The sequence below is a fragment of the Odocoileus virginianus genome, chromosome 14 (assembly GCF_023699985.2).
Source record: "Odocoileus virginianus isolate 20LAN1187 ecotype Illinois chromosome 14, Ovbor_1.2, whole genome shotgun sequence".
Taxonomy (NCBI): Eukaryota; Metazoa; Chordata; class Mammalia; order Artiodactyla; family Cervidae; genus Odocoileus; species Odocoileus virginianus.
In genome coordinates this window covers 12,832,375-12,855,231 of record NC_069687.1, presented here as the reverse complement: position 1 = coordinate 12,855,231, position 22,857 = coordinate 12,832,375, and the positions used below count along the sequence as shown (strand labels likewise).

At 43.5% G+C, this 22,857-nt stretch overlaps 1 protein-coding gene across 1 annotated transcript in view; it reads left to right on the top strand.

The window, feature by feature from the left end:
- The window catches only part of ANKH (ANKH inorganic pyrophosphate transport regulator), a 164,046-nt gene that overhangs the window by 82,440 nt on the left and 58,749 nt on the right, over positions 1-22,857 (top strand). Inside the window, exon 2 of the mRNA XM_070476503.1 lies at positions 10,770-10,986. Within this exon, the coding sequence (XP_070332604.1) occupies positions 10,770-10,986 (217 nt within the window). The remainder of the gene's footprint in view (positions 1-10,769; positions 10,987-22,857) is intronic.

Here is a 22,857-nt window from a genome sequence, read left to right as displayed (position 1 = left end):
ACGGACGGTGCTGCCCGGAGCAGTTACTCTGATGACCAAAGCGACCAGGCTTCATTTCACCACCACTCCCCTTAAACCACAACCTCATGTGTGGGTGTCACGCTCTTGGCCAGAGCTCCATAGACAGAGCGAGGCTGTCTGCTTTAGAGGGGTATAGACCCTTGAGAAAATAAAACATGGCTGGAAAACTACCGGGAAGATAAATGATCTAATTTAACCCAAACCACTGTTTAAAATACAGACAAACAGAACAATAAGAGTGGAAAATTACAGGAACCCAGACTCTTTGAGAGGATTGAAATTCAGGGTGCTGATTATCCATGTCACTGGAAGACGCTGTTCCCATAGGTAGCTCTTCTACACACGTACTTCTGAATTTTCCACTTTCCCACAAAAGCAAATTTTCTGAGGACCTTAGGTTTGAGAAAAATATTTTAATGATATTTCTTTTGACACAGTAATACTGAGTTTGCTCCATATCCATGTCATAGAACATGTAATGGGATGGGTGAAGCTATAGACAGAGAAGTAGTCTTTTATCAAAGAGATTAAATGACAATCTAGCCAGACAGAACATTACCCATCCCTTGTCCCACTGGTTTTTCTAATCCAGGGTGAGGCAAGTAAAGAAAGTATTCACCTTACTAGAAGTAAAGTAAAAGGACTTGTAGCATTTTACATCATAATCTGTTATTTTAGGGAACAAAACCAGTTTCCAACTCAACGCCTTTTTCTGACAGCCATATATTTTTGAAGTATAGTGCTTTACAATGTTGTGTTAATTTCCACTGTACAGCCAAGTGATTCAGTTTTACCTATATACACCTTCTTTTTTATATTCTTTTCCATTATGATTTATCACAGGATATTAAATATAGTTCCCTGTACTATATAGTAGGACCTTGTTGTTGATCCATTCTATATGTCATAGTTTGCATCTGCTAATCCTAAATTCGGGATTCCCAGGCGGCTCAGATGGTACAGTGTCTGCCTGCAATGCGGGAGACCAGGGTTCAGTCCCTCGGCCGGGAAGATCCCTTGGAGAAGGAAATGGCAACCCACTCCAGTACTCTTGCCTGGAAAATTCCATGAACGGAGGAGCCTGGTAGGCTGCAGTCCATGGGGTCGCAGAGAGTCGGACACGACCCTAAACTCACAGTATACCCCTCCTGCCCCTCCTCCCCACACCGTGGCAACCACAGGTCTGTTCTCTACATCTGTGAGCCTGTTTCTGTTCTGTAGACAAATTCATTTGTGTCAACTCAGCACCTTGTTATGGAAAAATTTGAAGAGCCGTTTTTATATGAGCAACATGATCATTTTCTTAGCGTGTGACCATAAATGTCAATTACAAGGTTGGCATCCAGCTGTCCTTGGCACTGCTGAACTGGGTGGCCCTCTCTCCCCAAGCCTGCTTACCCTTACAAGCACCCATCTTTCTGAATTTGGAGGTTATCCCCCTGCTTACCTGTCAGGGCACACTTAGCTCTTCGCGGGGTTCTCTCAGCTTCTCTGAGAAGGTTCTCCTTCAAATATAAACTTCTGACTTTCTTTTCATGGCAGCTGACTTCTGTTATAGGATTTGACTTCACAGGGGGACTTCACGTGGGGGGAAAAGGAGCCGGAAAAAATCTTTGCTTAAGTTTTACACTTGAGTCTAATCATGTGGTCCAATGTTCAATCCTATTTATGTCCATCTGTCTACGGTTAAGGAGTCACCTTATCCAGTACTTACTGGGTGCCCCTGTGACACGGTAGAAATAGCAGGGGCAATGCTTGCCTATCTCGTGAGAAAATATCAGAGCTATGGGAAGCTGTGCAGTGCCACTGCCATCTCTTTGCACATTTCAAATTCATCAGTTCTACCAAAAATAGGTTTATTTACCCGGAAAAACCAAACCTGCCATCGGAGGATTTTATGAAGGACAAGATACATCAGCTGGATGTTAGTTAACACATTTTTTTGGTTCACATACTGAATTTTGGCTATGCGGCATGCCTGGTGCTGGGTAGATGTAGGAAAGCTGGTAAGCAGTTGAGTAACCAGGCAACCACAGTGCGGCCCAGTGAGCACGGGACTGGGACCTGGGTTAGGGTACCAGGGAGCATGGGGGGGCACCTCCCAAAATGTGGTTCCCGAACTGATTATGAGTTTACTAGCAAGTGAGGCCGGGCAGAGGTAAAGGTGATCCTGTGTGGAGAGAAGAACTTGAGCGAAGACCTGTAGCTGAAAGAGAACACGGCACATTCAGAAAACCACGAATAGCTCAGGTGTACTTCCCAGTGGCTCAGCAGTAAGGAATCCACCTGCAACATAGAAGAACCAACTTCGATCCCTGAGTCAGGAAGATTCCCCTGGAGGAGGAAATGGCAACTCATCCAGTCTTCTTGTCTGGAATCCCATGGACAGAAGAGCCTGGCAGACTACTCTCCAGGGGGTCTCAAAGAGTCAGACATGACTGAAGCAACTGAGCATGCACTCATAAAACACAGCACCAGGCAAGCGTAGAGAGCTGAGATCAGACAGACAAGCAAGGTCAGCTCACGAGTGGCCTTTGTAAGAGGTCACTTGGTGCACAAATATTTATTTATAATTATTTATATAATTTATATTTATATTATTGTAGATTATTATGCATAGATTTTATAGATGTCATCTATGCATATGCTGGACACTGTCCCAGACCCTGAGGGCAATGTTTACGGAGCCCACGGTCTGTGAACAGGATGCAGCCCTGAAGCACCTCGATGCCCTGAGGAAGAGCCTCAGATCTCCTGGACAGGAGATCAGCCGTGGTGGCCTCCAGGCCTACTCCTCGGGACAGGGTGTCACCTCCTGAACCTATTCCCGGGGTGGGGGTAGGGGGAACAGAGCTCTACCCAGTACCCAGCTAGTGAGGAACGCCTGCTGTTCACATTGGTGTGAAATGATGGGCAGGATTGGGGCGAGGCAGTGACTCTTAGTTTGAAGACGCTCAGTCTGCAGTTTCAAGATGTTTCTGGTCTCTAGAGCCCAAGTTGAAAATGTCAGGATCTCTTTTAGGGTTTAATGATCTAAGACAGTTCATACCAGAGACATCACATGGGATTTGTGAGCCGTTTCCCTGGAGGTTGTGGGTTTTCGTAGGTTTTTCTGTTTTGTTTTGTTTTGTTTTTTTCTTTTTCTTTTTTTTTCCCCCCACTTTGTAATATCCTGTCATTTTGCTGACTTTCGGGAGGAAAAAATTTAAACCCTAGAACACCATGAACCTGGCAGATACTGGGAGATAAGAAGGCAGGTAGGACCCCAGGAAGACCTTCTGGAGCCAGATAAGTTTTGAAGTCAGATGTTGCATGCTGCCGAGGACCCGTAGCACAGAGAATGCTGATCTGAAGTGTGATGAGGGCCGTGTGCCAGCCATCTGGGCCCAGAACCAGGCTGGGTTGAAGGGCAGCTTGTATTTACAGTGGTTGGAGTCCTGTAGATGTGGCCCTAAAGTGTCTTTACTCTGGAAAGCTTGTGAGTCCTTAGACACTTGATTTGAACAGCAGGTGAACCACTGTACTTGCCACTCTCTAGGGACAGAATTGCGACTCCAGGCCTAATTCTTTCCAAAGATATCTCAGACACCTCCTTAGCTGAATTTCAAGACCACAGTGCTTGCTCTTTCCCAGCCTCAGCTGCCGTTCTTCCCAGTCTTGGCTAGAGATGCAGCCGTGTTCACAAGTGACCCGGCCAGGACGCTGCTAGCTAACTGATGGCTGCTGAACCATGGCATCCTCACAACCCCAAGGTAACAGGGAAGGTTTGTTTACATGTATTTCTAGAAAGATACAAGGTTGAATCTCAGACTCCTTTCCATCTGTACCCTGGCCAGATGATCTCATTTAGTTTCCTGCATTTAAATACTATCTATATGCTGACGGCCTCCAAATGTCCACAGCCCAGACATCCCCCTGGACTCCAGGCTCACATAGCCAACTGTCTTACCTGATTTCTGTGTATGGAATCCTACCAGTGTCTCACACCCAACAGGGGACTGCCCAGTGGAAATCTTGTATTTTCCTCCCCAGTCTTCCCTCCCGAAGTGCCCTCACTCAGTAACTAGTAACACCATTTGAGCAGTTGACTCAAGCCAAAAAAACTAAACACTTCTCCCTTTTCCTCACACCCACCAGGTAGTCCGTCATTAGACTCATTTATTTTACCTCCCCAAAGCTCTGAAGTCAGGGCAGTGGGAGGAATGAATTGAGAGACTGAAATTGACATATATACACTCTCAGTACATATACTCGCTATTGATAACTGATGAGAACCTACTGTCATAGCATAGGGAACTCTACTCAACACTCTGAGTGGCCTTAATGGGAAGGAAATCCAAAAAAAGAGGGGCTATGTGTACATGTAACTGATTCGCTTTGCTGTACAACAGAAACAAACATTGTAAGGCAACTATGCTCTAATTAAAATTAAATTTTTAAAAAAGTACACAAAAAGCTCTCTAGTCCATCAACTTCTCTCCATCTCCCCATACACCCTCTTCCAAACCATCGCCTTCTCTTCTCTGGATCACCATGTGATCCAGAGTTCACCACTGAACTCCTCACTTCCTGCTCTGTCTGTCCCCCTCCAGGCCACATCCGTGCCTGCAGCCAGGAGGATGGTCATTCCCACCGGGCTTCGACCCTTTGATGGCTTCCCACTGCTCTTAGATCAAAGCCCCATGTTCTTTACTGTGACACGGAATGACCTTAGCGCTACCTACTCTTCCAAATTCACCTTATATCCCCTCTACTCTCATTGGATGCCCTCCTGCAGGTCTGGGTCTTCCTCTAGCTCTTCCTACAGCGGGTTCATTCTTGTTCTTCAACTCTCAGTTCAAATGTCACCTCTTTGAAGGGGTTTGCTTGTCTGGTTCATCTGAATAGACTCCTCCCAGGAATCTCCAGCTCAGTAATTTCATTTCTTCAGTGTCTGTCACGGAAAGTGTTTATACTATTTGTGTATAGTTCACTTCATGTCTTCAAACCCTCATTGCTCACCTATCATGTGATCCCCTGTTATGTTTAGGACTGGGGATGTGGTGTGAACCAAATTTCTCTGGGCCCTGGAGCTTACATCCAATGGATAGGGTAAACAGGAAGACAAATGACAAGTAAATAGGCAATATAATGTCAGGTAATGAACATGCCATGAAGAAAAACAGGGTAAGCAAATTGAAATGACAGATAAAGCAAACAGTAGGTGACAGAAGGGCACATGAGAACTAATGGCTGATAAGAAAGCATCACAAATAAATAGGCAATAGGTGCTTTATTCAAACTGATTTTGAAGAGGTAAATTATTACAAGAAAATTAATTTCAAGCCATACCTCACAGTATAAGTTCCAGGAGGAGCAGAAAGTTAAATGTGCAAATGAGACTATAAGCTAAACAAAATTGCCTTAGCTAAGGATGAGTAAGAATGACAAAGTCCAGAAGTATGGAGAGAAACTCCATGAAAGGAAGGATTGACTGCATAATAACTTCATATTTCTGGTATCAAAAGAAAATCATAAAGTTAGGAAGTGAACAAACTGAGGGAAGTACTACAAATGGCAATAATAAAAAGGCTCATACTATTAGCATAGCAAATCTCCTCAATTCTAAAGCTCTTTTTTCCTTGTGTTTTAGTGCTTCTTAAAGTCAGGATTTGCTTTCTCATCACAGCATACATTTAGTATGGCCAATAAAAATGTTAAAATATTAGCTCTTACAGGCAATAACATCTTCATCTTATAATCAAAATGTGATTTTTTTTCCCAAGTCTACACAAATTAGTATCAACATTGAAATTCCTAGTAGAAAATACCTAATTCATTGATTCATCAAACAAATGCTTGAATGTTTATCATGTAGTGAGGGGGCCTTCCCAGGTGGCACAGTGGTAAAGAATCCGCCTGCCAATGCAGGAGACTCAAGAGACGCAGGATGGGGAAGACCCCCCCGGAGTAGGAAATGGCAACCCGCTTCAGTATTCTTGCCTGGAAAATCCCACGGGCGGAGGAGCCTGATGGGCTAGAGTCCATAGGATCGCAAAGAGTCAGACTCGATTGAAAGACTAGGTATACCCTCACACACAGTGTAGCAAGGTGGTAAGTGTGTGGTGGTAAACAACATAGGCATAAATCCTTGCTTTCAAGTGCCTTTTCTAGGCCAGTTGTGCGTGGTGCCCTGTATGCTACTTATAGACGATCTAAGATCTATTATTTCAGCGAGAATAAGAACTGTGATAGAAGCAGATCCAATCAAGTCAGCATGGCTCTAAACCCTATGCTTTTTCCTCAAATTACCATAGTTGAGTTTAGCGGAGTGTTCACTCCCAATCTTGCTGACAGAGCTATCATTCCTTATGTAATTCATTTTTCTCTCCTGCCTCAGCACTGGGTTTAGGACCCTGTCAAGGAACAGTTGGTGGAAATAGCATTACTGTGGATGTCCCAGCCAGACTGATGCCTTTTTAGCAAAAAATAAAGTTTTGCCAGCAAGACACCTAAAAAGACTAATCCTACATTATTTTAAAACTTGTGCTAATATGTAATATATCATTATATATTAATGATATTATGTTAATATCATTAATTATATATGTCAATGCATGCTAAGTCATTTCAGTCGTGTCAGATTCTTTGCGACCCCATGGACTGTAACCTGCCAGGCTCCTCTGTCCATGGGATTCTCCAGGCAAGAATTCTGGAGTGGGTTGCTTTTTCCTACTCCAAGGGATCTTCCCAACCCAGGGGTCAAACCCACATCTCTTAAATCTCCTGCATTGGCAGATAGGTTCCTTATCACTAGTGCCACCTGGGAAGCCCTTGATTATATATACTATATATTTAAATTTGAACACAGTTTTAGAAATGAAAAGCAAGCAGTTTACAGTCATAGGGTGGGGAAGGATGAGAAGGAAAAAGAATAAACCATACACTGTTCTCTATGACTGAGAGAAACGTAATTAGAAGCTGTATTGAGCCGGGGTCCCTGGAAACAGAACCTGCCTTGGGAAATTTTCATGTGACTGATTTATTGAGTGTGTGCTCTCAGGAGAAGGGGAGCGGGAAGCCCTGGGTAGTGGGGAAAATTAAAAAAGGACGTGGTCTCCACTGGAGACTGCCTCCCACCTGATCCCACAGGGATCATGCTCTGGAGCATGAATTGTACCAGCGTTGATCCCACAGGGAGGCAGGGGACGTGATCTTGTATATCCCTGTGTCAGCCCCTCGTTGTCTGGGTGCTGCCTGGGGGGGGGGCTCAGAAGTGGCCTAACCAACCCAAAGTGGTTGGGAGCAGTGTTTCCTGAGAAGGAGGCCACTGTGAGCCTTGAGTGGCCAAGTCCCAGAACCTGGGGATGGATGTGCTGACCAGTAAGGGGCGTCTGGCACATCTACTATAGAGGTCCAAAAGGAAATTAATCTGGGAAGATTATCGAGTGATAGATCTTGACACATAGCAGGAGTCCTCTGACACCATACACCTTTTGAACACAGGATTTATTGTCAAAGAACTTGTTGGTTTTTAGTTTGCTTCAAGCTGATAAGATATTAGATCAGCTTTGGTAGAAGGAAATTTGTTCCTAAGGAGGGCATCATGTCAGGTATGAAGGTTCTGATGGAAAATTTTTAAGTTATTACTGGAAAAAAAGGAAAAGAGAATGAGAGATATAATTGGAAGCAGTTATCAAAAACTACCTTATATAATCACACAAATGTTATTGGCTCAGCTGGTAAGGAATCTGTCTGCAATGCAGGAGACACAGGAGATGCGGGTTTGATCCCTAGGTTGGGAAGATCCTCTGGAGGCGGAATGTCAACCCACTCCAGTATTCTTGCCTGGGAAATCCATAGCCTGGTGGGCTGTGGTCCGTGGGGTCACAAAGAGTCAGACATGACTGAGTACATAGCATGCAGCACCTTATATAACACCACCTGTCAGAAGAATGACACTGAATTTCTACAAGTATCATATACTTTTATTATAGATTTTTCTAAAATAACCTTACACATTGGTATTTTCTACAATAAATACATTGTTTGCTAATAGTGCTTTGCATAGATTGTTCAGCTATATAATGGTAGGTAAACGTCAGGGACACTTGTCAGAATCCCTGGAATGTACAACACCAAGAGTGAACCCCATATCAGCAGTGGACTCTGAGGGATAATGACGTGCCGGTGTAGGTTCATGGACTGCAGTCAGTGTAGCTCTCTATGGGGACGCTGTGTGCTTGGGGAAGGGGGTATGTGGCATCTCTCTGTACTTTCCGCTCCACTTTACTGTGAGCCTAAAACTAATCCCAGAAATTAAGTCTATTTTAAAAGTGTATATACGATGGAATATTGGTCATAAAGAAGAATGAAATAATGCCCTTTGCAGCCCGTATGGATATATCTAGAGATTATCAGAGTAAATAAAGTCAGAGAGAAAAAAACAAAAACATATGATATCACTTCTAAGTGGAATCTAAAACAATGATACAAGTGAGCTTATTTATGAAACAGAAACAAACTCACAGACAGAAAACAAACATGGTTCCCAAAGAGGAAAGGGGGTGGGAGAGGGATAAATTAGGAGTTCGGGATTAACAGATACACACTACTATATATAAAATAGATAACCAACAGGATTAACTGTACAGCACAGGAAACTATATTGAGTATCTTGTAATAAACAATAATTGAAAAGAATCTGGAAAAGAATATGTTTAACTGAATCACTTAATTACACACCAGAATCTAACACAGCGTTATGAATTGCCTATACTTCAATAAAAACTAAATTAAAAGAATGAAAAGTGTATACAGAAAGTTGATCTCCTGCCCAGGCAGTTGCCTGTTCCGAAAGACAGAGGTGATATTCTGATGACATTTTAATTTATTTATTTATTTATTGTAGTCAGAAAGTTTTTTTTTTTTATTTACTTTCTTTTAATTGGGGGCTAATTGCTTTACAATATTGTAGTGGGTTTTGCCATACTTTGGCATGAATCAGCCACGGGTGTACCAGTGTTCCCCATCCTGAACCCCCCTCCCACCTCCCTCCCCACCCCATCCCTCAAGGTCATCCCAGTGCACCAGCCCTGAGCACCCTGTCTCATGCATCAAATCTGGACTGGTGATCTGTTTCACATATGATAATATACATATTTCAATCCTATTCTCTCAAATCATCCCACCCTCACCTTCTCCCACAGAGTCCGAAAGACTGTTCTTTGCATCTGTGTCTCTTTTGCTGTCTCGCATATAGGGTCATCATTACCATCTTTCTAAATTCCATATATATGCATTAGTATACTGTGTGGGTGTTTTTCTTTCTGACTTACTTCACTGTGTATAACAGGCTTCAGTTTCATCCATCTCATAAGAACTGATTCAAATGAATTCTTTTTAATGGCTGAGTAATATTCCATGGTGTATATGTACCACAGCTTCCTTATCCATTTGTCTGCTGATGGGCATCTAGGTTGCTTCTATGTCCTGGCTATTATAAACAGTGCTGCAATGAACATTGAGGTGCACGTGTCTCTTTCAGATCTAGTTTCCTCGGGGTGTATGCCCAGGAGTGGGATTGCTGGGTCATATGGCAGTTCTATTTCCAGCTTTTTAAGGAATCTCCACACTGTTCTCCATAGTGGCTGTACTAGTTTGCATTCCCACCAACAGTGTAAGAGGGTTCCCTTTTCTCTGCACCCTCTCCAGCATTTATTGTTTGTAGACTTTTTGCTAGCAGCCATCTGGTGACATTTTTAAATAAAGTTCTTCTACTTAGACATCCATTCCCACAAGCTCCGATCTAATTTATTCATCTGTGTGCTCCATCTCGCAGTCAAATCCCACTCTTTGCAACCCTATGGACTGTAGCCCATCTAGCTCCTCTGTCCATGGAATTCTCCAGGCAAGAACACTGAAGTGGGCAGCCATTCTTTCCCTCCGAGGATCTTCCAGGCTCAGGGATCGAACCCGAGGCTCTGTGTCTCCTACATTGGCAAGTGGATTCTTTACCACTGGGGCACCCTGGTGGCCCCAATTTATTCATATAGTAGGTGGAAAAGTTAGAACCTCAGAGGGGTGATCCCTCATAAGGGATGGTTAAAACAGAATATTCTATGGCCACATCTCCAGCAAGAATTATTCAAAAACAATGTATTTAAAGATTTTCTTTTCCTATTTGTCTGCACAAAGATCAGGAATGTATTTCAAATTAAAGTACAGTAAGAATCAGGTGAATAGCATCCACAGGTGGTGTAAAAATTCCATCAATACCCATTTTCATGACATAGAACTTACATTTTGATTTGAAGCATACATACATAAGTACAGTATTTCACACATACACACACACACAGGGAGAAAAGGACCCATCACCCACTCCATATAAACTGGTTGACCCATTTCCAAAATGCCTGTTGCTATTGTGTAGATTCAGCCTGCAAATAAAATTTAACACATTAACCTTTTAACCAGAACATCTTAGAATTATTTTCTGATATTAACATAAAACACTTGTTGGGTTTTTTTCTATTCCTTTCATAGGAATTTCATAGGAGATAGTGGACAGCTATCTCCCCCACAAGAAGATATTTCTAACTGAAGCTAATATGGATGAAAATGAAAATAAATAACCTTTATCAAATTACAGTGAGATTTACCCTATAAGCTGCTTAGCGTTCCTATGGAACCACAGCCTGCTGCATTTTATTGTGGGAGAGGAGACGACGTTTCTAACGCTGTCTATGGGTCTCTTCCCTCCACAGGCCTTGAACCGGGGGATCGCTGCTGTCAAGGAAGATGCAGTGGAGATGCTGGCCAGCTACGGGCTGGCATACTCCTTAATGAAGTTCTTCACGGGGCCCATGAGTGACTTCAAGAACGTGGGCCTGGTGTTTGTGAACAGCAAGCGGGACAGGACCAAAGCTGTTCTGTGCATGGTGGTGGCCGGGGCCATTGCCGCCGTCTTCCACACCCTCATAGGTAAGGCTGTCGGTCGTCCCTTAAGAAGCCAGCTTTGCCAACTCCTTGTTCCTCTTAATCTATTTACATGTATTTATTGTAGTAAGTGATTTCTTCTGTAATTATTATCATGAGAATTTTAAGGGCTGGGAGGAATGGAGTTGTCAGTGCTTCTAGGACAAAAAAAAAAAGAGATGTCCTTTCTCTGGGAAGCTGTATGCCTCTGGTTCCCAAACCCTGTGTCAGAGAGAGAGGAGTTTCATTAATATGTGATCAGATTTAGGACTTCCCTGGTAGCTCAGATGGTAAAGCGTCTGCCTACAATGCAGGAGACCCAGGTTCAATCTCTGGGTCGGGAAAATCTCCTGGAGAAGGAAATGGCAACCCACTCCAGTACTCTTGCCTGGAAAATCCCGTGGATTAGAGCCTGGTAGGCTACCGTCCAAGGAGTCACAAAGAGTCGGACACAACTGAGCGACCTCACTCACTTTCGGCAAGGCTCCCCTGGTGGCTCAGACTATAAAGAATCCGCCTGCAATGCAGAAGACCAGGGTTTAATCCCTGGGTCAGGAAGATCCCCTGGAGAAGGGAGTGGCTACCCACTGCAGTATTCTTGCCTGGAGAATCCCATGGACAGAGGAGCCTGGCGGGCCACCGTCCTTGAGGTCAGAAAGAGTCAGACAGGACTGAGCGACTAAGCACAATGCATACTCACACACAAGGATAAAAAAAAATGTCAGGAGCTTTTGTTAGAGACAGACGTTACTTAACCTCTTTTTTCAAATTAAAAGTGTAGTCACTGATTTTACAGTATTGTGTTAATTTCAGGTGTTACAGCACACTGATTCAGCTATATATATAACTTTTTCAGATTCTGTTCCTTTATAGTTTATTGCAAGATACAGTAGGACCATGGTGCTTATCTACTTTATCAGACTCACTTACTCTTAAGAATAAAGACAGAATGAGCATTATTTAAGATTAATGCTTATCAGCATTGAAAACAAATGAAATTGTCTTCTGTATTAAAATTATCTCATTTTAGGACCTCATGCTTCTATTTTAGACAAGACTCAACACTCTGGGCATAACATTCTTTGCATCAAACAAGAAAATTAGGTCACACAGAGTGACTGACCCGTGGTTGGAAAGCCCCTTCCTTTAGAGTCAGAGCTCTATTTCTGCTGCCTTCATGGTGGTGTTAAAAACCCCTAAGGGCACGATTTCAGAACCTATAGACTTCAAAACCGCTCAGCTTACCTGGCCTAAAAGTTGAATGACACACCTACTGAACCAAGTTACATGAAGCCCGTGACCAACACTTTACAAACCCGTTGTGTGTCTTCATCTTGGCACTGGTTGCCTGAGAACCATGAATGTCCGTGGTGAATGAAGAGCCAGGAGATTAACCCACACCGTTCCCCATGTACTCGGGTGTCAACTCTAGTTTACTCATGCAGTTGTGAATCTGGAAGTAAATAGAGCCAGCTCTTTGTGGGTTTCATTTTGAATAGAGCATAGGATTTTGTGCTAAGAACAATGAAGACAAGAAGATGCTTCCCTTGGGCCAAATATCCAGACCAAGTGTTGCTGTTGATCGTTTTCATTTGGACTGAGAACTTCAGGGCATGGGGTGGAGAGGAGATGCCTTTCTTTCTCTCAACTTACACCCTGAATACTGAACTCTCTACTGAGTTTTAAAGGAAACTCCGGCAACAAGAATTCACCTGGGCCGTGTTCATAGACGGTACAGTGGCTCAGTCAGTAAAGAGTCTGCCTGCAATGCAGGAGACCCGGGTTCAATCCCTTGGTCAGGAGGATCCCGTGGAGAAGGAAATGGCCACCTACCGCAGCATTCTTGCCTGGGAAATCTCATGTGCAGAGGAGCCTGGTGAGCTGCAGTCCACGGGTTGCAAGAGTCGGACACAGTTTAACGACTAAGCTACCACCACCACCACCGTGTGTATCTGAGAAAATGACATGCATGAAATGAGAGGGTCTAAATAAGTTTTTGCCTAAAAAGGGAAGACAAATTAGTTCCTTTTTATAAAATTCCTTCCAAATAAACCCAACATTTCCTGTTTTATGAGGGAATGAGACTTTGGGACTCACAGCTAATTACTAGCTGTCTGTAATTAAGGAAAACTTGAGTTTTCTGTGTTATTGACACTGTTGGGAGGAACAATTTGGTCACTGAAATAAAAATTGAAGTCATTTTCTAATTTAAATCCCAGTTTTTCAACTTGAAAATGGAATCCTAAAATCTTAAATTTGAGCCAAAATGGTTCTACCTCCAGATATTTCACAATTGTTTTTATCACTGTCGATATTTTTACAGTTACTATATAGCATTCCCCCCCCAAACAAATGCTTTCCACAGTCACTACAGAAGCACGTATCAATTTCTTTGAAACATTTACAACTCAAAATTTAATAATTTTTCCACCTGTAGTATATTGGTCTCATTTCAATTTTCTAAGGATTTAATTCTCCTCTTGCCTTGTCTGCTGCATCAGACATATTTGCTTATCTTCTTGTCTCCTGTGGTTTTTTTTTTGTTTGTTTTTTTTTAATAATCCTGTAAGCGTTTCTGGGGCTTCCCCGGTGGCTTAGGAGTAAAACATCGCCTGCGGTGCAGGAGACACAGGAGATGAGGGTTCAATCCCTGGATGGGAAAGATCCCCTGGAGGAGGACATGGCAGCCCACTCCAGTATTCTTGGCAGGTCGGTCCTGTGGACAGAGGAGCCTGGCAGGGTACAGTCCATGGGGTTACCAAGAGTCGGACACAACTGAAGTGACTGAGTACACAAGCTTTTCTGTCCTCAGATATTGCCAATTGTTTCCCAGAACCTTGACCACAGCTCCAGATAGGATGTTGATCTCTTTGCCACCTTTTCCAACATAATTTTCCCATCATCAATAAACATCCACCCATTTAGTTTCTACGTTTCAATGTGTCACCTACACTAGACACTAAAACCCATTTCTCATGTCTTAGTTGTGCTAAAAACAGCTACTGACATCTGTACTTGAACAGTCAACTCTCGGATGTCTATGCCTGGGACAAGGAAACATATAGATAAAACAGAAAAGCAAATATTCCAGGTATATTTGACTTGAGAAGCCATTATCTGCTCTCAGGCAGTCGTCTGATTGTATTTGCTTGGCCTGAGAGTGAAATGAGTATGTATTCCTCACAGGAGCAGCTCTCAGTAAGGCTTAGAGTCAGTACAAGAAGCAAGGTGTTACCAGTTCACCAGCTTAACTCACAGAGAGAAACCAGAGTGATCTAGGCTAGAAACCTAGTTTCTTTATATTCCTTTGTCAGGCGAAACCAGTCTTATTGCCTTAAATGTTCCTTTTTAGGTGCTATTTCCCTATCTCCTTAATGGATTTATTTCTTTTATCAAGACCTTCTGACTTTTCCATCACATTTATGTAAGGACATTTGAGAGCAGAGGGGAGGAAGAGATTCTTTCTCTTAGGAGTGGGTTCTGAAAAGCTCATGAGGTGAGTCAACTTCTGTTTATTCAGTCACACATTCATGTCCCACTCCGAGCAACCTCATGGACTGCAGCACTCCAGGCTTTCCTGTCCTTCACTATTCCCCCGGAGTTTGCTCAAACTCATTTCTATTGAATCGGTGATGCCATCCAACCATCTCATCCTCTGTCGCCCCCTTCTCCTCCTGCCTTCAATCTTTCCCAGCATCAGGATCTTTTCCAGTGAGTCAGCTCTTCACATCAGGTGGCCAAAGGATTGGGGGTTCAGCTTCAGCATCCGTCCTTCCAATGAGTATTCAGGCTTGATTGGTTTGATCTCCTTGCAGTCTGAGGGACTCGGTCATCTTCTAACTGGCTCTGAAAGCATGAGTTGTATTTCAGCACGTGCAGTGCTCAGTTGCTTCGTCGTGTCTGACTCTTTGCGACCCTGTGGACTGTAGCCCACCATGTTCCTCTGTCCTTGGGATTCTCCAGGCAAGAATACTAGTGTGGGTTATTGCCGTGCCCTCCTCCAGGAATCAAACCCACATCTCTTATGTCTCCTGTGTTGGCACACAGGTTCTTTACAACTAGTGCCATGTGTGGATTACACATCCCTTTCTAATTTTTCCCTTATCTTTGATACAAGATGGACTGGCGAGTTTAACGCAGTGCTCTAAATGACTATTTTGCTGTCACCACATAAGATTACAAATGATGACTCTTCTTATCTATTACATTTCCTTAATTCCATCCAACCTCAGGCTGTGGCTTTAACACCACCACCCTCTTGGGCATTTTTTTCAGTTTAATGGCCAACGCCTTGATTTCTTTTTGCTTTGTTTCCTAATTTACCTGTTTCTTCATTTTATTCTTTACCATCGTACATGCTTTTCCCAGCAAGATGTCATCTGTACTTTTAATGAATATACTTCTTTATTCAAACACATTCAAACACATTTATAGATAAAACTCAACCATTTTGCTTATGATATTATTAGCGTTCTTGTTAATTCTAAGGAGACACACCACTAGTATTAGTGGAGCTGACCTTTGAATTTTGGGGGCTTTGACTAAAGGGGAGTGAGAGTAAGAATTGCTCTTTGTTTAACTCACTTTTAATATAATCCAATCCCCGTCTGTTCTATCGGTGGTCCAACAAATTGCTTATTGAACAAATAGCATGTGCATGTTGTTTAAGTCCTCCTAATGATAAGTTGGATACAGAAGTGAGATAAATACAAAACAGATGGTGGCCAGATACACCCTTCTTCTCAAGGAGATGTAGTTAATGGGAAAGTGTGCCTGTTCAGCATGGATTTCTAGAAGCAAAAGCTATTTTCAGCCTGTGAGAATTTTTACGATACAGTAATATGGAGCATTTACTTTTCTCTTTCTGACTTAAACTTCACTCTGTATGACAGTCTCTGGATCTATCCACATTCTCTGCAAACAGCACAATTCCGTTCCTTTTTATGGCTGCGTGATATCCCATTGTATGTGTACCACATCTTTATTCATCTGTCTGTCGGTGGGCATTTAGATTGCTTCCATGTCCTGCCTATTGTAAATAGTGCTGCACTGAACATTGGGATGCGTGTATCATTCTAAATTATGGTTTTTTCCAGGCATTTGCCCAGGAGTGGGATTGCTGGATCATATGGGAAATTGGGATTGATATATATATATATACACACACACACACTACTATGTATAAAATAGATAACTAATGAGAACCTACTGTAAAATAAATAAATAAATATTTTTAAAAGGAAAAGCGAGATGGTAGAAGTAAACCAAAGTCAAAGTTGGAGGAATCAGAAGCAGATTTGAGTGAGCACAGCGATAGCAGAGAGGGCAGGAGAAGGGCTGTTGGGTGGGGGAGACGGTGTGGGAGCACACAGCCACCACGCATTTATAAATCAGGGGACAACAAAGCAGGAACAAGTCCCGTGTTGAATGTCACAGGTGCCAGGTGGATGTCTGATGCTAGGGCTGGGGCAGGTAACCAAGCATAGGAGATGTGCAGCCTGAGACTATGGAAGAGCCCATTAGACAACACAGATGGCACAGCGGGAAGAAGAGAGAAAGGGAAGGAGAGCAGGGAAGGGCCAAGGAGAAAGAAGACCAGCAGAGAGGGCATTAGGCACGTAGCCCTACGGCTGTTCCTGGGTCCCTTGGAGAGCCTTTGATTCCAGTGGGCACTTTTTTGTGGCATCTCAATGACAACTATATGAAATAAAGCAGACTTATCCTAGTGTTCATATCAGTTCAACTCAGTCGCTCAGTCGTGTCCGACTCTTTGCGACTCCTTGGACTGCAGCACATCAGGCTTCCCTGTCCTTCACCATCTCCCGGAGCTTGCTCAAACTCATGTCCATTGAGTCGGTGATGCCATCCAACCATCTCATCCTCTGTTGTCCCCTTCTCCTCCTGGCTTCAATCCTTTCCAGCATCAGGATCTTTTCCAATGAATTAGTTCTTCACATCAGGTGGCCAAAGTATTGGAGTTTCAGCTTCAGCATCAGTCCTTCCAGTGAATATTCAGGACTGACTGGTTGGATCTCCTTGCAGTCCAAGGGACTCTCAAGAGTCTTCTACAACACCACAGTTCAAAAGCATCAATTCTTTGGTGCTCAGCTTTCTTTATTGTCCAACTCTCACATCCATACATGACTACTGGAAAAACCAAAGCTTTGACTAGACAGACCTTTGTTGGCAAAGTAATGTCTGCTTTTTAATGTGCTTTCTAGGTTGGTCATAGCTTACTTCCAAGGAGCAAGCGTCTTTTAATTTCATGGCTATAGTCACTATCTGCAGTGATTTTGGAGTCTCCAAAAATAGTCTCTCTTACCATTGTTTCCCCACCTATTTGCCATGAAGTGATGGGACCGAATGCCATGATCTTAGTTTTCCAAATGTTGAGTTATAAGCGAACTTTTTCACTCTCCTCTTTCACTTTCATCAAAAGGCTCTTTAGTTCCTCTTTGCTTTCTGCCATAAGGGTGGTGTCATCTGCATATCCGAGGTTATTGATATTTCTCCCAGCAGTCTTGATTTTAGCTTGTGCTTCATCCAGCCCAGCATTTCGCATGATGTACTCATATAAGTTAAATAAACAGGGTGACAATATAAAGCTTTAACATACTTCTGTCCCAATTTTAAACCAGTCTGTTTTTCCATATCCAGTTCTAACTGTTGCTTCTGGACCTGCATACAGATTTCTCAGGAGGCAGGTCGGGTGGTCTGGTATTCCCATCTCTTTAAGAATTTTCCACAGTTTGTTGTGATCCACACAGTCAAAGGCTTTGGCATAGTCAATGAAACAGAAGTAGATGTTTTTCTAGAACTCTCTTGCTTTCTCGATGGTCCAACAGATGTTTATATAAGTATGTTTAATACAGCCTTAACAACAAGGAAAATCTATATGTTCTGCTTACTGCTTTATAACCTTATGGTCACTAAAGAAATTTTTATTACTTAGAAAAGTTGAATATATTTTGTCATTCTGCATATTCTCCTTGGTTATGAACTAATGCCTTAGCTAAGTACTCTGAGATTTTTTTCTTTCCAAAGATTGTGTATTTCCCATTGGAGAAGTCATGATTCCCAGCATGATCTCTTAGTTTTTTCCCCCAATTTGGATGAACTTCGACATTTCAAACTTTTCAGTATCTACTAGTCATCTACGAATTACTGCAGGATCTTCTTACTTGGAAGAAATTTCAAATGTGAGCATCTCTGGCTTTGAGCAATGCAGTTTCAAATGTCTCTCCTTTCCTTCACTTAACCTGGTATTATATCTGGACATCCATTGGAGAGTTACAGTAAGATGTTATAGACTTAGGTCCGAGAAGACCCAAATCTCCTTTGTGGAGTCATCTTTTGTAGGGTTTTTGTGTTTGTCCCAATAAAAGAGAGATCTTTCACTAGGTCCTTCATATTACATTTGTTTATTACATTTGAAATAAGGTTTTATCCCTTGTGTGTTTCATATTCATTTTCTCTGATTTCTTATTCTTTTTGGACCCAGCTGGTAAGCCAAGTGTTCTCCCATCCTTGAGAGTTTTGCACATGGTTGGGGGTTTCCCCTGATATGACTGGGGTGAATCTCACTGACCAGACAGGCACTTCCCCAGGAATTTGTCGGGGAGATGCTGAGGAAAAGATGGTTCCAGAAAAATTCCCGCCCCAAACATTATACAAGTAGTCAGAGGAGTAGGCACTTAGAATTTGTTGAACTGACAGACTTGAAATCCAGAAATCCACTGGCCAAAAAGTTGATGTCTGTTCTCTGTGCACCTGTGGCCTGGCTCAAGACACCCAAATTGCAGGAGCCTTGAAAGTATTCCTGGCTTTTTGTTCTTGTCATTTGTTGGGCAACTGCCAGTAAGTGTACCTTTTAAGCTAAATTATGGGCTTCCCTGGTGTCTCAGACTGTAAAGAATCCACCTGCCATGCAGGAGGCCCAGGTTCAGTCCCTGGGTCGGGAAGATCCCCTGAAGAAGGAAATGCAACTCAGTCCAGTATTCTTGCCTGGAGAATCCCATGGAGAGAGGAGCCTGGCAATCTACAGTCCATGGGGGTCCCAAAGAGTTGGGCACGACTGAGTAACTAATACTTTTACTCAAGCTAAATTGTAGCTGCTACTCTAGTCATGAACTCATCTATGAGGCCCCATTTTATAAAAATGCAAGTCGTGAGATTTGCCAACCCGAGACCTTAATTTAACCCAGGAGTCAGGTATTATCCTGTTTCTCCCTCTTTATCTATAAAAGAGAGGAAAATTTGCCAACCTTGTGTTTGGTTTCATTGGGTCCAAGTCAACTTCACATGCATGGAAATTACAGTATGGCCTGGCCTCCTAATTCACACAGAAGTAGAAACCACTGCTGTGGATTTGTTTATTTCTTTCCACACTTATTCCTTCCGGTGAGCTGCAAGGCCTCTTCCATGCCACAGAGGAGTCCAGGCAATCCGCAGAGCTCAGAGGAACAAAACTTGTGTAGTTTCCTCTGCTTCTACAGTTTCTCAAGAGATTCTATTTGTCCTTGTTCCCTTGTCCACAAAGCTGTCCATTATTCATGGATTATAAACCAATCCTGTAAAGAGTAAATTGGTACAACTTGATATCATTTAAACCAACAAGGGTGCTAGGAATGGACAGGCCGGTCTGTATAGTCTCATGATTTATTGCCGTGTAGCAATCACCTCGGTACTCACTGACTCAGAAAACAAGCTTTCATTCTTGCTCACTAGACCATAGGTAGGTTGTTTTGCACTTGGCCGTGTTTATGCCTCTGTGGTCAGCTGAATCCAAAGGAGACTCTGCTGGTCTTGGTGGGCTCACCAGGTACTGTGTGTGACAGTAGGCTGGTCCAGACAGCTCTTTGGACAGCTGAGTTCTGTTGCACATCACCTCTCATCCTCCTCCACCAGCCCGAGCTTGCTTAAACAGCTGTGCCAGTACCCCCAGTGATGGATAGAGACACACAGGGTCTCTTGGGCCAAGAATCAGATGCGGCTCAACTTCACAGCCACTGCACACTCCTGGCCAGGACAAGTCACAGGCCAGCCCAGGTTCCAGGAGGAGGGAAATTGACTGCAACTTTTGACAGGAGGAACTACAAAATCACATGCAGGGTAGGGACGTAAGGAGGAGAGAAGAGTGGAGGACACTGTAGCCATCAGCCTACTCCACTCACTTCTTGGCAGAATTATGGATTCATGCATTTATTCCTTCCATAGAGACTGAACAGCTGCTATATGGAAAATATTGGCCTAGATCCTGGGATTTCAGACATAAGGCATGTTCTCTAGGGAGAAGCAGAAATCATGCAATAAATTATTATGTTACCCACTCAATCGAGTCTTTTTTAATTGAGGTATTGTACTAAGCTGGTAAGGAATCCACCTGCAATGAGGGAGACCTGGGTTTGGTCCCTGGGTTGGGAAGATCCCCTAAAGAAGGGAAAGGCTACCCACTCCAGTATTCTGGCCTGAAGAATTCCATGGGCTATATAGTCCATGGGGTCATAAAGAGTTGGACACAACTAAGCGACTTTCACCTCACTTCATTAGTTTCAAGTGTACAGCAAAGTGATTTTGTACATATATATTATTTTTCAGACTCTTTTCCAATATTATAAGATATTGAGTATAGTTTCCTGTACTATAGTATATATGTTATTTTTTGTATTATGTGCTATAATATATAGCATATATATAATCTATCTATCTATCTATCTATCTATATATATATATATATATATATGACCCTGATGCTGGGAAAGATCGAAGGCAAGAGGAGAAGGGAAGGACAGAGGATGAGATGGTTGGATGGGATCACCAACTCAGTGGACATGAGTTTGAGCAAACTCCGGGGGATGGTGAAGGACAGGAGAGGCTTGTGTGCTGCAGTCCATAGGGTTGCAAAGAGTCGGACACAGCTTAGCAACTAAACAACAGCAACAAGGGTTCCCAAATTTGCCTCTCGGAAATACACATATTAACCTTTCCCTAAAATGGGAGGAAGGCTTTTTCCTCAGTTCCCATCGGAAAATTATAAGTAATGAGAATTGTTTTGATTAATACCAATATTTCATGCTATTTTGTAACAAGCACTGGTTACTCTGGATGAACAAGTTTGAGAACCACTGATTCTGGGAGGGTCCACCGCTCCAGCGGGCTGAGGTGGGAGGAGCTAGGGATTTGAATGACGGCCCCTCCTGTTTCCTGTTTCTGCAACTCAAATACCTGTAAATAGGTCAAGTCCATGTCCTCTTGCTGCAGCCAGGCCGTGAAGTCCATTTACATCTATTCAAAAGCCCCGCTTAATTTCTCTTTCTAATGTTCTACTTTTCATAAGGAATATAGGCTATTTCAGAACAGTCTTAGTAAGGCCGTTTATAAAAGTTGAAGGTTACTAAATGTCATGAAGGCAGCTAGCCTGGTAATTATAGACTCGATTCAAAGCACTTTAAACAAATTACCCCCAGCCTCCAGCTCCAGCCAGAAACAGCTCTGGGACACAGAGGGGAGGGTGAGGGGCTAGTAGGTGAAAAACAGCTGCTGAAATTGAACATTCCCGACTCCCAGGGTGGCACAGACTCTTTTTCTTCCGCATAGGGGAGGAGTAAAAGGAAGGAAGAAAAGAAAAGCGTCTTTTCATGGCCTCGAGAATTTTCCTCTAGTAGCTAAAAGGGGACAGGAAGTAAAAGGAAGCAAAAGCATCCTCAGACCCATCGGTCTGAGAGTACCCCAGCACCTGGGGATCCCTGAGCTGCAGTATGGACAAAACGAGAAGGCTGACATCCCGACAGAAGCGGAGGTTTGGCTGAGCGCAGCACCCAGCCATCCCGCAGACCCTCTGCAACTTTAGATGTTTGCTCTTCATTGCTCTGCATAAAGGCACTGTTTTTAACGTTTTAGTTCAGATATTCTAATAAGTTGGTATACTTAGGTGTGGGCTTCCCAGGTGGTGCAGATGGTGAAGAGTCTGCCTGCCATGCAGGGACCCGGGTTCGATCCCTGGGTCGGGAAGATGACATGGGAGAAGGAAATGGCAACCCACTCCAGTATTCTTGCCTGGGAAATCCCACGGATAGAGGAGCCTGGCGGGCGACAGTCCATGGGGTCGCAAAAGAGTCAGACACGACTTAGCAACTAAATAGCAACAGCGGCAACACTTAGGGATATTCTCAGAAGTAGAAAAACTGATTTATAGTGACCCCTATACACTCAGACCACATGAGCCAAGTGCACGCCCTGCTCGCAGCTTCTCAAACTCACACGACCTTTCTTTTCTGGCTGCTACCCTAGAGTCTCCTGGGGAAAGAATGCTCTCCTTTCTAGAAGCCACCTGTATGAGTTTGCTAGCAAACACTGTCCTAGCAAAGCACCACAGACAGCAGAAGTGTGTAGCCTCACAGTCTGGAGCCTGGAAGGTCGAGGCAGTGGTGGTGAGGTTGGTTCCTTCAGAGGCCATGACCGAGAACCTGTCCCAGGCCCCTCTCCAGCTTCCGGGGGTTTGTGATATGTAGTGTCCTTTGGCTTGAGGAGGCATCTCCCTGATCTTTGCCTTGATGGTCTCATGACCTTGTCCTTGCGCACATTTCCGTAGGTGTCCAAATTCCCCACTTAGGACACCAGGCACCTTGGGCTGGGAGCCCACTGTCCTCAGCGTCACCCTGCACGCGTGTGCTTGGTCGCTCAGTCATGTCCAAATCTTCAATCCCACGGACTGCTGCCCACCAGGCCCCTCTGTCCATGGGATTTTCCGGTCAGAATACTGGAGTGGGTTGCCATTTCCTTCTCCAGGGGATCTTTCCCACCCAGGGATCGAACCCGAGTCTCCTGCACTAAAGGCGAATTCTTTACCATCTGAGCCACCAGGGAAGCCCCAGCGCC